The sequence below is a fragment of the Mytilinidion resinicola genome, assembly GCF_010093595.1.
Source record: "Mytilinidion resinicola strain CBS 304.34 unplaced genomic scaffold BDZ99scaffold_28, whole genome shotgun sequence".
Classification (NCBI taxonomy): Eukaryota; Fungi; Ascomycota; class Dothideomycetes; order Mytilinidiales; family Mytilinidiaceae; genus Mytilinidion; species Mytilinidion resinicola.
In genome coordinates this window covers 403,318-420,956 of record NW_022985464.1, presented here as the reverse complement: position 1 = coordinate 420,956, position 17,639 = coordinate 403,318, and the positions used below count along the sequence as shown (strand labels likewise).

The following is a 17,639-nucleotide window of genomic DNA, read 5'->3' as shown; positions in this document are numbered from 1 at the left end:
AACGGCGCGCTATTACGACATATAACGTACCCAGAAGCACACTTCGAGATCGACGCGCTGGAACGACCCCACGACGCGATTCTAAGCCTAATTCGAAGAAGCTTTCCAAGCTAGAGGAATCAGTTGTTGTTCAACATATACTCGACCTGGATTCGCGAGGATTTCCGCCCAACCTGCATGCTGTACGAGAGATGGCCAACAAATTGCTCGCCGAGCGCGCCGCCGGCCACGTTGGCAAGAACTGGCCAGAGAACTTTGTTAAGCGAACACCTAAGCTTAAAACATAATTTAATTAAAAGTACAATTATTAGAAAGCTTTATACAAGGATCTAAAGGTAATTAGCAATTGGTTTAAGCTTATATATAATATAAAAGCAAAGTATAGCATTCTAGATAAAAATATATATAACTTTAATAAAGCTAGATTCTAAATAGGCGTTATCTTAACTAGCGTGGTTATAATAGGCTCTAAGCAGTGCAATTATCTAAAATTAATATAGCTAGGCAATCGCGAATAGATAATAATAATCTAAGGAGTTAATACCTATAAATAGGCTATCCCGCTATTTATTATTTTTTTAGGTAAGTACTACCTTTCTATATAGTATAAGGGCAATAATATACTACTAAACTAGGTTATAGCAGTAAGTAATAATAGCTAAACAATAAATAAGCTTAGTATTACCTAGCTATAGCATTTTAATAAGTATATAAAGGATTATACTATAGGTATATATTAGCTGCTAATTATTAATAGCTATAAAAGCTACTACTTACTTAAATTTAAAGAGATTTATAAGGAGAATAATATTATTACTTTCTATATACCAGCATATTTATTGCACCTGCTGCAGCTGCTTAATATTAGCTGCTTTACGCCGTTAAAAAAGGTATATAGGCGCTAAATTAAGGACTTAATATACTACTATATTAACTATATTATAAAGCTAAAGTTTTTGCTAGTATTTAAAGTAGCCTTCTATAACTTAATTATAAAAAGCAATATTTACGCAGGCTTTTAAGGCGCAGGCCTTATACTACTTAATCTAGAGGCAGTGCTTTTAAAGCTTAATATTCGGCTTTATATACTATTACCTTCTGCTATAGTAAAGGCTTAATAGGAATTAAAAATACTAAGCAACGCTTATAAGCTAGGCTCTTAATTAGCTTTAATTTATAATTATATTTAAAGGTATTAAAATAGCTTACCTATAGCAATTTTTAATACGCTTAGCAGCTTTTCTAAAGGTGCTGCAATAATAATATATTAAGCCACGCTACTATATAATATAGTTGCTAGCCTTTAAAAGGTAAATAAAGCCGCTATAAAGTATAAGGCGCGTAAAAAAAAGCAGATTTAGAAAAAAGAAACTTTAATAATAGAAGCAGGCTCTTAAATAGCTGCTTAAAGGCTTAATAAGGACGCCTAAAGCAAAAGGCAGTAAGGCAGGGCAGATTCTAGCGGGAGCGCGCGGCGCTATAGACGCTGCGGCGAGCTAGGGCATAATATTCGTACGTGCAAAAATAATGCAGAGGTTGCTGTAGATTAGGCTATAAGTTATATATAGTTAATATCTATTAGCGTTATAGAGCAATTAACGTTTAAGGCCGGTTTTTATAATAAAGTAAACAGCTTACTTAGGTAGATAGCTTACTTATAGAATACGTTAATAGACCTTAAATTAAATTATTCTAGCTAGATTATATAGGGGAAGCTCTATAAAGCCCTTTTTAAAAGTCGCTAGGTAATATAGTTTATATAGAAAAACGCTATAGTAGTTCTATTTATATCTATAGTTTATAATAGTAAGTATAGCAGCTTTAATTAAGGTTGTAGAGCCTTAATACTATGCCGTAGAGCCGCTAATATTATATATTGCCAAGTTAATCCAGCGTTAAAAAGCACTGTAAGTAACCTGCTATAACTACTACAGGCTATATATAAACTATTAGGATATTTAGCGACGGGCCTAGAGCTTAGCTGCCTATTCCTAACCTAATTAATAAGTATAACTACTAGATAAGCGCTGTTAACTATATAGACTAGTACCGCAGTAATTATAATATAATTCGAGTCTATAGGAAAACCTGGAAACCACTGTTCTATTTCCTATTAGATATAGCTGTTAATAACACCTTCCTCCTCTCTATATATAAGCCCCCGCCCGGCAACAGAGGCTTGCGCGAGCAGAGCTATAAGCAGTACCGTCGCGACCTCCGAGATGCCCTCTTCGAGTCCTCTGTTTATCCTTGCGAGCTAAATAAGATATAGAGGAGGAAGAGCATAAAGGATATTGTATAGAGGCCGGTGGAGGAGCATCAGCATAAGCGTGTATAGCGGAAACAGGTCTTCTACAGCGCTTGCATAGAGGCTAAGCGCCCAACTACAACACTACACCGGGCAGCTCGTAAGCCACTAGCAAATCTATCTGCGAACTCTACAATAAAGAAACGGGAGGACTCCGACGGCTGGAAGCGTCGCACAAGGCCTCCACGAACCTCGTGGGGCTGTACAGTCTGTAGAATTCCGTTCTGCACGAGAGGAACATATTAGGGTGAATATCTGGCAAGGCTTAACACTAAGGACTAGCTATAATATTAATATATGCATAGAAATCACGGATTTGAATAACCTTAGGTCCTGTGCAGCTCCTATCACGGTGCCAAGAATCAGGTTAAACGAGAGCTTCCTATTAGCTAGATTCTTATCGATAACGTAGGACTAAAGTTAACGGGAAAGGGGATACGGTGTCTAGAAGGTTAGTAAGGTCCGGGGTCCGCGTTAGGGCGCGCGTGCCCTTACCGTACGCGCGTGCCCTTTTTTCTTAAAAGCTAAGGTATTAAATTAAAGAATAATAGGAAATTAGGGGGGTTGCTTTATTACGGGCGTGCCTGTAGTTATATAATATATATATATATATATAGTTCTGTTTTTAGGGCGTGGCTATATAAGTCGGCTGGCTGTATAGCTAGCTTTTCCGTTACTATCTTTCTAGCTATAGAAAGGTAGGGTAAAAGGTTTATTTAGTATAGGAACTATTATAAAACGGCCTTATTTCCTTTATAGTTTTTATACAGCTATATATATATTTTTATTCTAGCCTTAAAAAATATATTATTTCTACTATTATAGTATTATTTATAGTATATTACTATATAGGCAAAAGGTAATTAAGTACTTTTATATAGTATAGGTATACGTTAAGCCCTATATATTCTATTTATAGAAGCGTAATAATTAAGCTTTCTACTTTTATAAGCTTATAGTATTTAGTTACCTAATTTTTATTCTATTTTATATTAAGGGCCGGTATAGAAAAGCCTTTTTATTTCTTTCTATAGGCCTTCTATTTATTCTTCCACCTTTTTTTATATACTTCCTATATTACTTCTTATTTTAAAAGCTTATATAAGTTATCTAACTGCTTTTTATACCTTAGGGCTAGTACTATAGCCTTAACTATAAGCCTCTTTAGTATATTTATTACGGCTTAAACGGTAAAGCTTACTATATAGCGTAACACGTAATATTAGAACCCGGCGAGAGGCCTTATTATAAGGGCCTATGCGAGCCTTAGCAGGAGTATACCTGCCGACCGCCGCCCTGCCTTTTTATAGCTTCTTAAGCTACGTTTTATTATTTAACCCGCCTACTTACCGTGTATTATAGAATATATAGTAAATTTAGTTATTACTTCTACCTACCTGCCCGAGCTAGCTAGGGCAATTCTGCTGCCCGAGACCGTAATATTATATAGCTCCTTACCTACCTAGCTATCTACCTGCACCGCCGACCTAATATCCTACTTTTTTCCCCTAGTTCTACCGGATAGCGAATCCGTATTTACCGCCTATATTACTAACCACGTATATAAATAGTATAAGTACTACCGCTAAATATATAAATATATTAATACCGCCTAGGAAAGCCTTACTAAAAACTACTAAGCCGCACTCCGTATATAAGCCCTAGAATTGGAAATTAAGGAATATAAATAATAGAGTAACTAACTAAAGGCATAATTATAAGCTGTTTATAAATACTAGAAGAAAGAGATAAAGAAGCTTATAGATAAACTAGCTTTAGCCCTTACTAAGAAATAGAAAGCAATTAATATAGCTACACCTACTATCTACACCGCCCTATAAACCCCGATACTATAAGTACTAACTAAAGGAAATATAGCTAATATAGTATAAACGCCTCTATCTACTTCTAATATATCTACTACCTCTGCCCGGCTTTCTAAGAAACAACCTAACCCTAATAAGTTTACGGGTAACTAAAAGAACTTCTACTGCTTTCTTTCTTAAATTTATAAGAAAATAACTATTAACCGAAACCGCTTTTTTAACCTCTAAAGCTAAATATTCTATATAAATAGTTATCTAAGTAGAAACCTATACGCCTAAGTCCTGCTATATATTATAAAAGGAAACTATTAACTACCCGATTTTAAAGCTATTTTAGAACTTTTAGAATAAGTATATAGAAACCCTAACTAAGCCCGCAACTCCTATACTAAACTGTTCCGCCTCTGCTAGAATAATAAAGAATTTAGCATTTTTTTTACTAAATTCCAACACCTAGCTTTAGAAGAAGAGCTCTTTAAAAAAGCTTTACTAACCCTTTTAGAAGAAGCTATTAACCGTAAACTAAAGGGAATACTACTGTTACAACCCGTAACGCAAACCACCCGAGCGCAGAGGCACTCGCGGAGACAAGCAAGCAGATAAGACTAATTACAGAGAACCAGGTCACGGGACCAAGGGGGTCACGCGTAGGACGCATAGGGATCCTGGATTCCCCCACGGACTGCTGGTGGATGGGAACGATCTAAGAATAGGAATCACGGGACGAGAGGATCACGTGATGGATCGGCTGGATCATACATGATCAGTAAGATCTGGATCGCGAGGATCGCGAGCGATCCCTACGATCCATGGATTTCTTAGGACGGAGCTTTCATATAAAGGGACGCTCCTTTGCATAGATAGGAACCTCGTGTTCAACTTAAGACTTCAATACTACCTATTGGAAGTAACAACCCCGTCTTAGACCTTGATTGATTATTGCCTCACCTTTTGAAGACTATTGCACCCCGACGACGACTTGCCTATACCCTGCCTTAGTGTGCGACACTTGGAAGGTATAGAAGAGACGACCCGTTACAACTACTCTACTATAAACCCCCTAGCAGGAAGTACTATATATTTATAAAGTTCCTTTAAAACCTAGATAACTGCTGTAAATAATATAAAATATCTACTACTACAACCCTAAAAATATATACTAATATAAATTAAACCTATTAGGAAACACCTGTTCCTATAGAAATATAAACTGCTATACCCTAGTTATTACTAAAAGCGTCCGGCGCTATAAGAATTATAGAAGTCTCTAGAGACCTAATAGATTTTTTAGAAGGTTGCTTAACTTAATATAAAAAAAAGGAATATTATTATTATAAATTTAAGAAACACTTTATCTATAACTACTTTTAGCCTAATAAACGCTTTATCTACTCCCGCTCTATTTATAAAAACGCGTTTTCCTAGAGCCCTTTACCGCCCTCTACTAAATATAGAACCTAGATACTGCTAAAACCTATTTCTTTCCTATTTTCTACTTTAATAAAAGAATTAAGCCTAATATAGGTTATAGCTAGGCTTATATACCGCGCACTATATAAGTATCCGCTGCTACTATTTAAGGGATAACTATTAAAGAGGAATAGGTTATAAAAGCTAACCTATTAATTATACCTATATATTTAGAATACTAGGGCTAGAGTATTCTAGCGTATAGTATAATTAATAGTAGCTATAAAAGGAAAGCGCTAGTTAATAAAAACTAGGTAAAGTATTACTATATTCTAATAATTCCGCTTAAGTACCCTTTTTACCTAGAACTAGCTAATAGAGGTAATTCTAAAGCGGGTAAAGTAACCTATACTATTTAGGTTTAATTACAGATAAATAAATATTTAGAAACTATTTAAATAGGGGTAACTAAACTAAGTTATTACCCGATTATTTTAGGAATCCTGTAGCTACGCCTGTATAATCCTATACTAGACTAGTCCTATAATATACTATAGTTTATAAGCTAGTACTATTATAAATACTATAATATACCGTAAAAAGCAACGTATATATAAGGAATTGCTAATATTCTAAAAAAAAACTACTTAAAGTACCTGTCGCCTGCACTAAAAAACCTAGAAGGGAAGAATATAGCACCCGTTTTCTTACGCGTATATAGCGCCTACCTATAAAAAGGATATAAACTCTTTTCTATATTACTAGATAATATTAACTATATTCTATCTAAAAAGAAGGGCTTTAACCTAGACTGCCTACCTAAAAAACTATAAAAGTTTACTAATATTTTTTTACCTAAAAACGCCGACTGCCTGCTACTGCACCGCCTATATAACTATAAAATTAAGTTAGAAAAAGGAAAAACGCCCTTTTTTAAACCCTTATACCTAATATCCTATAATAAGCTAATAGCTCTAAAAAAATAGGTAGCAGATAATCTAAAAAAAGGATTTATCCGCCTTAGCTCTTCGCCTGCTATATTACCTGTATTATTTATAAAAAAGCCTAGAAAAGGCCTCCGCTTCTATATTAACTACTAAGCGCTAAATACTATAATAGTTAAGAACCGCTACCTGCTACTATTAATAAAAAAAACCTTAAGTAACCTAAAGAAAATAAAGTACTTTATAAAAATTAATATTATATCTGCCTTTAATAACCTATATATAAAAAAGGGTTAAAAATAGCTTACTGCGTTCTAAACCCGACTAGAACTATTTAAAACTTTAGTAATACTATTTAGGCTTACCGGAGCCCCTATAATATTCTAATAATTTATAAATAATACTCTATAAGAGCATCTTAATATTTTCTATACTACTTACCTAAATAATATTTTAATTTACAGCTAAAACTAAACTAAACACCTAAAGTATATCCGTACTATACTAAAACTACTATAAAAAGCAGGACTCTATATAAAAATTAAGAAATACAAGTTTTTTACTATATTAAACAATCTAACGGCGTTTTAGCCGCCGATTTTAGAGGCTTATAACGCCGTTTTCTAAGGCTAACTTGCCGCAAAAACCCCCTAAACGCGCCGGCGCTGGCTCGAGCGTACGTACCCTTCGGGTTTCCTATATTAGCTAGCGTAGGCGCTAATAGTCGACGGAACAGACCAAGCCACCCTAGAGCCCGTTTTCTATCCTAGGATGCGACGGCACGCCTGCGACCTTAGTCTATTCTTAACGCCCGTATTATATCGACCCAAACTAAGGCCGCCCTGCCAGCGGCGTACTTAAAACCTTCTGCTCCTCGTTAGCTACAGATCCGCACACAAGAGCCCCCCCCTCTTTACTCTCCTCTACTCGACCAGCTGCGTATCTACTATCTACTATATTGTTTACTATCCCAGCCTTCTCTAATATCCCCTCCCTTCGTTAACCTCTATATACTAACGCGATATGCGCTGTTATCTATCGGTTAATAATTCCTCCGAGGCGAGCAAGTATGCGGAGTCTGACGTAGACAACGGTGTAGAGTCGGATACTAATCTAACTAATATTAACACTTATACCGATAAAGACAATAAGGATAATAAGTAATATAAAGGTATAGAGGATAGAGTATAGCTCTCCCCTAATAAAAACCGTCCGCGTAAGTACTACCTCTAATAGCTAGAATTATTTAATAATTAAAAGTATATAAAAGAGGACTATAAAAATAGTACTACTTACCTGCTAGATTATATAGAAGATTAGTGGAATTAGTAGGTTACTAGTTTCTATACTCCCCTATTAACCCGCGCTAGGCTTAAAATATATAACACTAATATAGTATAGATGCTAGGTATACCTTAGGAAAAACAGCCTCCGTAACTATATAACTATATCCGTCCGTATACTATATACTTTCTTTAACTAGCTACTTAGTTAGCGCTAAGGGAAAAAAAAAGGAAATATTAGGGTACTAAGTATACTAGCTCTTTTAGGATATACTAGAAGGTATATCGCCTGGTATATAAAAGAGTAACTAGCAATAAAATAGATAGTAAAATAAACCGGAGTATATATAAGGTACTTAAATTCTCCCTTTTATTTAAAACTTTATATCTAAGCTAAACTATAGGTACTATAAAAACTAGCAAAAAAGCATAATCTAAAGAAAATAGGGCGAGATAAGGCCTATATATTTATAGAGGATTAGACCCTAGTACTATAAATAAGTTTTATAATAACTAAAAAAAGGTTTTCTTATAAATAGTATAGAATATAAAACTATTTCTACTTATAGATTAGTAGTTTTACAGCAAATCGGCTATAAGCTATTCTTACACTCTGCTATTAGTATATACTAGTTACGCTGCTCCGGGATTTAAAGGGTGGGCCTTATCGGGTATTACTAGAGTTTACCTTTAAATTTATAAAGGAGTTCCTTAGAATAAAAAATATATAAGTTCTATAAGTTTTTAAGTTTAGCTAATATCTATATATTTCTAAAAGAATACTAACTTTAGTAAAAAACACCTTTCCTCTCCCTAAAATTATATTTAATAAGTCCCTTATTTTTAGTCTATATATCTTTCTTTTTAGAATACTTTTCCGTAATAGAGCGTTCGCACTATATAATCTAATATCTAAAAAAAAGTTAAGCAGGCTCTATATTCTACTAGGGCGCAATAAGCTACTATTACTTCTAAATAGGAAACTAGATAAAATCCTAGTACTTTAGCAACCTATAAGAACCCTAAATAGCTAAACTATTTTAGAAAACCAGCCTCTTTAGTACTCTATATTACTGCCCTAGATTAAAATACTAGGCGAAATTACGGGGTTTACCTAAATCACCCGGCCCTATTTATTAAAATATAATAGAGGGAAGGCCTTTAATAAAAATAGTAAGCTTAGCCTAAGTAGTTATTAGTAAGATATAATATTAATATAATATATAGGTAATATTAGCAAGGCTATATAAAACCTTATAATAACGCACTATAATAGCCGGACGTTTTTAAAACACTATTTTTCGCAATATATTATAGTAGATATATAAGCTGTTATATAAGGTATTAAGCCCTAAAACGTATTAATATAAGTATTTTATACTATAAGTTACTCGATTAATCCTTAATAGCTATAATAGCTTACTTTAGAATAATCTATATTAGTAAATAATAATCCTAAAGTTCTTTACCTGCTCTAATAATAAAAGCAACTTAGGCGTAAACTCCGAAATTCTATAAAGTATCTAAAGTATATAAAGCTTAATCGCAAAATTAACTAGGAAAAGCAGCGCTAGCAAGATATTCTTCTTAAGAATATTAAGGAACGCTAGAAGTATAAACAACCTATACGTAATATTAAGCAGCAGCTTACTAGTATTAAAAGTAAAAATAAGGTTATTATAGTATAGCCTTAATATACTATACTCCTAGTATAGAAGAAGCTAGCTAATACTATTATAGCCCTGCCGGGAGTTAGTCTAGAAGTAGAAATATGCCGGCGTAATAGAGCTATTTAAGCTATTACGGAATATTATAGGGTTAAAAAGGGCGGAATACACCCTATTTAACTCCAACTATTAAGTAGTTATATTTTACTAGGTAAAAGTAAAGATAATACCTAGCTAGACTTATCTATATAAGTGCTGGAAGTAGCTAAGGTATTTATATATAAGGAAATAAGGCCAAGAATATATTTCGTTTACCTAGGTAACGAAAATCTACCTATAAAACTGCGTATATACTTATTTTATACCTTAGGCAATTTTAGCAAATATTTTAAGAAAAAGCACCTAGTAAATACTAGGAAAGGAGAATCTATTAAATATAATCTCTGCTAGGTTAACCTAAATAATAAAATATACTAGTAATAATATACTTATAAGGTGTACAGTACTGTTTTATAAATCTGCGCTGCCTATTCTAGCTTTTTAGGCGCTGGCAATTCCGATGCACTAGTATTATAGAGCTTACCCTAGCTCGCTATTAAAACTACCGCTTTTTTTCTCCCTTTTTCTTAAGTTTCTTTACTTTTCTAATTACTATAATACCTTAGTTTAGAGCGGATTCTAAAGGTAAATAAAAGAGTTTTCCTATACTAAGCTAAGACTTTTCTTATATACTTAACTTTCCTACTACAACTTCCTTTATCCTTTCTATACTTAGCAGACGCTTCTATATTTAACCTTTTTACGCCAGCTTTATATACTCTCTCTTAGCGGTCTCTTCTATTCTGCCCTACTATTCTGCCCTCTAACTTACTCTTAATACTAATATTCTTAACCCGGTTCGGCCTGTATTAAACCCTAAGCCTTAACCTAACTTATTACTAATTAAGCGTTTAAATATAGTATAGGAATAGATCTAGTATAAGGCTAGGAAGGTAATAAAGTAAAATTTATTTAAAGGGGATAGCTAAGCAATAAAACTGTTTTTAGATAAAAAGGCTTATAAAGTAAGTATAGGATAAAGCTAATTTATTGCAATATTTTTTAAATAAATTTCACTTTCCTACCTTTATTTATTATAATTATATATACGCTTTTATAATAATAAGTTAGGGGTTAAAGCTTAGCATCTAATATAGTATATTCCGTTATTATATATCTAGTCTTTTTTAGCCTACGTTGGCGGATAACTTTCGACGGCCTATAAATAGTTTAACGTCTATTCCTATATTATAAGCCTCCTTTTATAGTAAGCTAAATTAATAGTACTTTATTTTTATAGTAATCTATACTTTTTACCTATATCTAAATTTCCTTATATTTAACTAGGTAAGTTAGATTTTATAATTTAGCTATTTGCAGTTTTTTAGAACGTTAAACAACGAAAAAATATATTAGTATTGCGGCGTTATCGTATAATTTATAGGGTGCCTCTTTTTAGGAGTATTATAAGGCGCATCTAATACAGCTCTACTATTAACTTCCCGTTAATCGTGGTAACTTAGCTATAGGTTAGTAGTATTATGCGTATAGACCTTATTAGTGCGTTAATAAGATAATATCAGCCCTATAACGTAATCCACAAGTTAGTGGCCCGCACAAGCTAGTGGCCCACCCAACTCAACACGCGACGCGTCGTCCAACAACCACCCCAATGGCAGCACCACAACAACAAGAAGCTATCTTTTAAGAAGGCAGAGTTATTCTAGGCGTTCAAGCCTACAAGACCGGCCAAATTACATCCTTCCGAGGCGTTGAGAAACTATACGATGTGCCCAGAAAGACGGTTACGCGTCGCGCCCGTGGTATTCCTCCACAACGCGGTGCTATCTCCAAAAATCGCCGTCTTACACCTGTACAAGAAGAGGTTCTTGTACAGAGGATTCTGTCGATGGACCAGCGTGGCATGCCGCCCCGTATTGCTACTGTACGGCAGATAGCCAGCATTCTAGCTAGCCAACGCGTTGTACAGAATACCCCCCTTACTGTCGGCCAGAACTGGGTGCGAAATTTCATCAGCCGCCATGACAACCTAAAATCCAAATTCAATCGCAAATACGACTATCAGCGTGCTAAATGCGAAGATCCTGTGCTTATCCGGGCCTGGTTTAAACGCGTGCAAGATATTAAGATACAATATGGAATTCTTAATGAAGACACCTGGAATTTTAATGAGACCGGCTGCCAAATGGGTGTTATTGCAACTGCCCGGGTTGTTACTGGAACAGACCGTGCCGGCCGGCCTAGGACTGTACAGCCGGGCAATCGAGAATGGGTTACAATTATCGAATGCATCAATGCAATGGGGGTTGAAATTCCACCCCTAGTTATCTTTGAAGCAATAATGCACCAAGCCGCTTGGTACGAGGTTATTCCAAAGGAATGGTCAATCGGCGTTAGTGAGAATGGCTGGACAACAAATGAAATTGGCCTTGCCTGGCTAAAACTATTCCACAAGTATACAAAAGATCGCACAGTTGGCACGCATCGGATGCTTGTATTGGACGGCCACGATAGCCATATAAACCCCGAATTCGACCAATTCTGCCTGGATCACAATATTATTATTGTCTGCATGCCTGCACATTCATCGCATCTGCTGCAGCCCCTAGATATTGGCTGTTTCTCCGTGCTAAAGCGGTCCTATGGACGCCTGGTTGAACAGATTATAGGCCACGGTGTCAACCACATCGACAAACACGAATTCCTACCTATATATAGGCAGGCCAGGCAGGAGGCACTACATGCAGGCAATATACGGGCGGGATTTGCAGCTACTGGCCTAGTTCCATACAACCCCGATCGTGTGCTATCATTGCTGCATGCCGGATATCACACGCCGCCACCCCCCTCTCTACGGCCACAATCAAATGGATCCTGGACAGCCGAAACACCCCATAATGTCGCCGAGCTACAAAAGCAGACAGCCCTGCTAAAGCGCTATCGCCAGCGGCGTATGCATAGCCCACAAAGTCCAGCAGAACAGGCCCTTGGCCAAATTATCAAGGCGTGCGAAACAGCAATGTCAAACGCCGTGCTGCTTGCAAGCGAAAATGAGAAGCTGCGCATAGAGAATCAGCGCCAGAAACAAAAGAAGGCAAGGAAGCGCACGTATATAGCTAGAAAGGGTATTCTATCAGGTGAAGAAGCAGCCGATCGTGCACAACCTGTACAGGAAGGGGCAGCAGAGGAGGCAGCAGAGCCACCGGCCGAGCGGCCACAGCGAGCAAAACCTAGGTGCAGCATGTGCGAATCAACAGAACACAATGCACGTACGTGCCCTAGGCGGCAGGCAGCTAGCTAGTATGTAGCTGCATCAAATATATTTGTTCGTGGTGGAGTAATTCGGAATATTTGGCCTCGGTAGCGTGGTTGGGTGGGCCACTAGCTTGTGCGGGCCACTAACTTGTGGATTACGTTATTGTTTTATACACCCCTATAATAGTATAAAGGAAGTAGTTCTAGGCCGTTTTAAGTTATTTAATCTTTGCTTTACTAATTTATTCCTTTATACCTAGCGTTAGAAACTAGGTAGTACACCTATATATAAGGACCGGCCTAATAACTACTAAGTATATATACTGTGCTTTTTGGAAGCTTACGCCCTATATTAATACTGTTAGCCGTGTAAGGGCTCCTATTTATACTATAGCCTTTTCCTTTATAATATATATATGCGGGCCCTATTTAAATTTAAAGTCCACCTAAACTTTAAGTATATAAAGCTTTATAATTAGGCCTTTTATAAAGCCTTAGATATTTACTATAGCCTTTATATTTACCGTATTTAAACAGCGCCTTATAAAGTGTATAAGGTAATACTTATCCGGGGCAAATACTACGCTGTGCTTTTTCGCCCACTCTATATACTATACGTGCGCACTTTTAATTACCCTGTAGTTTTCTTCTATACTTCTGCTAAATATAAAGATATTAGTGTTATCTATAAACCTATAGGCTGTTATATTACCTTTTTATAGTGCCGGCAGGAGCGTGCTTATAAAAAATAAGAAAAGGATTAGTAAAAGTAAGGATTTTTATAGTATACCTATATTAACCGGGATAGTCTTAGCAATATATCTTCTAATAAAAAGTTTTATAGTTCGGTTCTATAGGAACAATTCTATAAATTAGACTATCTATTCTAGTATATATTAGACCTATAGGTTATATATTATTCTTTTATAAAATACTCTATTAAAGGCCCCTAAAATATCTAGGCTAAAAAGAAAGGTAATAAGGTAAGAGTTGCCCTTCTATATAGTTTATATTTGTTCCGTAAAAAGTTCTAGTACTATCTGCGTAGATTATTCGGGCCTTGCGCCTATTTAGCTCGGTAGGAGTATGCCTTTCTCCTCTACTATTTTAGATAGTTTTCGTGCTATAATGCGTTTAAGCAGCTTACCTACTATTTCTAGCAGTATAATTAGCCTATATAACTTTACTATATTATAGAATACTTTCTAAGGCTTATATAGCACTACGGTAATTAATTCTTTATATAGCTATAGGTAGTGCCCTATACGCACGCACCTAGTAAAAAACCTAGCTAGTATTAGTACTAGCTGCGTTTTATATTTCTTAAGAATTCTATTAGTTATCTTTATAATACCCAGGGCCTTATCCGGGGCTATTTCTATTAGCGCGGAGAGAATATCTTCTACTATAACGTTTTATAAGGACTTATACAGCTCTAGGTATTAGTATTCTTTAATATTAGAGAGGTCTGCCTCTATAAAAGGTAGGAAGAACTATTCCGCAAGTATTTAGGCCTTAGTCTCGTTATCTATATAAAGCGTTGCGTTGTTAGGCCGTAAAAAAAAGGGGAATTAAGGCGGTGGCCGTGGTTCCTTTCTAATAGTTCTGCCCTATTTAGCTAGCTTCTATACGCCTTTCGGATCCGACGTAATCTTATCTACTGCGCGGTGCTATACTTTTATACTCTTTTTATATATAGCCCTTTTCTTTCTATTATACTATACTCTATACGAAATCTAGTCCTCTACTATTCTTAATAAGCGCCAGGTTCTATAGGCCCGCCTCGTCTCCCGCACTTCCTTAGTGCACTCTGTTAACCACGCAGGTAATACTTATTTTAACGGCTTTGCGAGTGGTATAGTTTCGTCTATTATAGCTTATATATACTTATATAGGCAGTATATAAACATATTAAGATCTTCCTTCGTCTCCTGCAGGTTGTTCCGAGTTTCTAGCTTATCTAGCCGTATTGCTAGGTTCTTTTATACTTCTTTCTATGCTATATCCTTCTATATATCGGCAGTATATAACTATATAAATACTAGCAACTATTAAAAAATATTAAAGGTTGCCTAAATAAAGTCTTTAATTTCTATTACTGTAACCCTTAAAAACCTAAACTACTAGCTTATTTTATTAAACTAAAGGACTAGGCACTACCTACTTAGTAGAACTACCGGAATATTACTATATTATTATAATAGTCTAATACACCCTAAAATCCTGCACCGCCGTTAAATAGTAGAATTAATTCGACTAAGAACGCCTATTTATATAGTTTTATTAGCACGCTTTACCTATATATAAAGCTACGCCTATATTAGCTATCTACTATATAAGTTTATATAGTAAGTCTTTTTTTATATCTATATTCTTATAAAAGCTTAGTTTTTAAAAGGGGGGGTATATATTATATTATTCCTTAGTATTTTTTTAGTAGTTATTAAGGCCGCAGGTTATTATATGCACGGACGTTACGTAATCGCGGGCTAAGGGTTCTTCCGCCGCCTAGAGTTCTGCCGGCACGCGCTTAACTATATAGCAGGCTTATAGCCGAAGCCTTTTTTCTCTCTACGCAACCTTATTAATAGCAATATAACCCTTTTCCGGCTATAGACCTAATAAGGGATACCTAGACCGATTTATAGTAGTATACCTTAATAATATCCTTATATACTTAGAAATACTAAGTAAGTATAAAATATATATATAAAAGGTACTTAAAAAACTTAAAAAATATAACTTTATAGTAAACCTAGATAAGTATAAGTTCTATAGGTAGAGGGTTAAATTCCTAGAATACGTTATTAGTCTAGAATAGATTAAAATAGAAAAAGGTAAAGTGTTTTCTATCTAAAAATAGCTAGAACCTATAAATTTAAAAAAACTATAGTTATTTTTAAGGTTAGCTAATTACTATAGGCAGTTTATTAAGGGTTATTTAAAAATTATAGAGCTACTTACAGGACTTATATAGAAGGATATTAAATACTAATAAACTCTAGAAGCGCAGAGTATATTTAATAAGTTAAAGGTATAGTTTACTTTAAAACTAGTATTAGCAATCTTTAATCTATAGAAACTAGTTACTATTAAAAATAATATATTAGATAAAGTATTAGGAGCAATACTTAACTAACTAGATAAATAAGGGAAGTTATACTCTATAGCGTTCTACTTATAAAAGCTAAGCCTAGCTAAGCTAAACTATAATATCTATAATAAGGAACTGCTAGCTATAGTAGAAGTATTTAGTTAGTAAAAAGTTGTCACGGTATCGACCGCGACACCCTACCTACCGAAATTCTGCCGCAGATTGCTACAACTCCAGCAATCTGCACCGGCCTACTACCGTTGGCCGGCCTCCTGCCCTGCCTACCCTGCTCCGCTCCCGTCTCGCTTCCGCTTCCTATCCTGTCCCGCTCCAGCCACCTACCGGCTGCCCCCTTTTCCTATCACCTGATCTGGTAAGGACCTCGCGTACACGCGTGCCACGCGCCGAAACGGCATAGAGGCCGTACGCCACGCGCTCGGCCACGCCCTTATATCCGGTGGCCCGTCTCCCGTCTTCCTGTTCCTTACACAACGTCTTGATTCTCCACGTAGCATTGTACATAGCACCTAATCAACGCTCCTCTTTAAGCCCTCGACCTCTCGCGTGTAGCGCTATCGTGATAAAAGTTTACTTTAAAGAAGCAGTATATATAATACAGGTATATATAGACTATAAGAATTTAATATACTTTACTATAACTAAAAAGTTAAATAGAAAATAAGTAAAATAGTTAGAAAAACTAAAAACCTCTAATTTTATAATTATATACTAAAAAAGATCTAAAAACGCTTATATAGATATACTAAGCCAAAGGCTAGACTATATAAAAGGAGCCGGAAAGACTATATAATCTATACTTAGGAAAAAAAGTTTAGAAACCCTTAAATTTAACTATATATAAGCAGCAGCTGCTTATTAATCTAAGGATAATAAGTAGAAAGAATAAATTAAGGCAGTATAGAAAGGTAACTAAGAAAGCTAAAATCTAGCAGGTTATAACTAGCAGAGCTTGCGCCTAGAACCTGTAAATTAAGAGCAAGAAAAAATTAAAAATAGTATTATTACCTTATAAAATAAGATATTTATACCTAAAGCCTTATAAAAAGAGCTTATTAAGGAATTCTATAGTACACCGGCGTATAGGCACTAGGAAGTAGAAAAGATATAGGAAAAAATTATAAGGATATTCTACTTTCCTAGACTTTAGAAACTAATAGAGAAAATTATATATAAATATAAGTGTATAAAAAATAAGTTAGTATAACACGCACTATACAGGCTAATAAAAAGCCCTTCTATACTAGAAAAAGTATAGAAATCTATTATATAGGACTTTATAGTTAAGCTACTATAGTTTATTAAACCTATAATAGGTATAAAGTATAATACTATATTAGTAATTACAGACTAATTAACTAAATATATATACTTTATCCCTTACTAAAAAGTATTAACAGTAGAAAATCTGGCCTATATATTTTTAAAGTATATTATTAGCAACTACAGGCTACCCTAGGAAATAATTTTAGACTAAAATAAGCTCTTTATATTAAAATTCTAGCAGACCCTTACTATATAACTAGGAACAAAGTATAAGCTTTCTACGGCGTTTTACTCTTAGATAGACGGGTAAATAGAAAGGCTTAATTAGACTTTAGAATAGTACCTATAATACTATATTAATTATAGACAGGATAATTAGGTATTACTACTACTAATAGCCTAGTTTGCCTATAATAGCGCATCTATAGAGATAATAAAGGTATTACCCTTTTTTATAAACTATAGTTTTAATCTAAAAGCGTATTAAAAACCCTAACTTAATAGTATA

General features: G+C 34.9%; 1 protein-coding gene across 1 annotated transcript; it reads left to right on the top strand.

Moving 5' to 3' along the window:
* Nucleotides 1–8,394: 8,394 nt before the first annotated feature.
* On the top strand, nt 8,395–8,778 carry BDZ99DRAFT_400266 (uncharacterized protein; the record flags this gene model as incomplete). Its single annotated transcript, XM_033716169.1, has 2 exons — nt 8,395–8,477; nt 8,550–8,778. Coding segments are annotated over 2 exons (312 nt in total), but the record flags the coding sequence as incomplete, so codon positions are not given.
* Nucleotides 8,779–17,639: the final 8,861 nt, after the last annotated feature.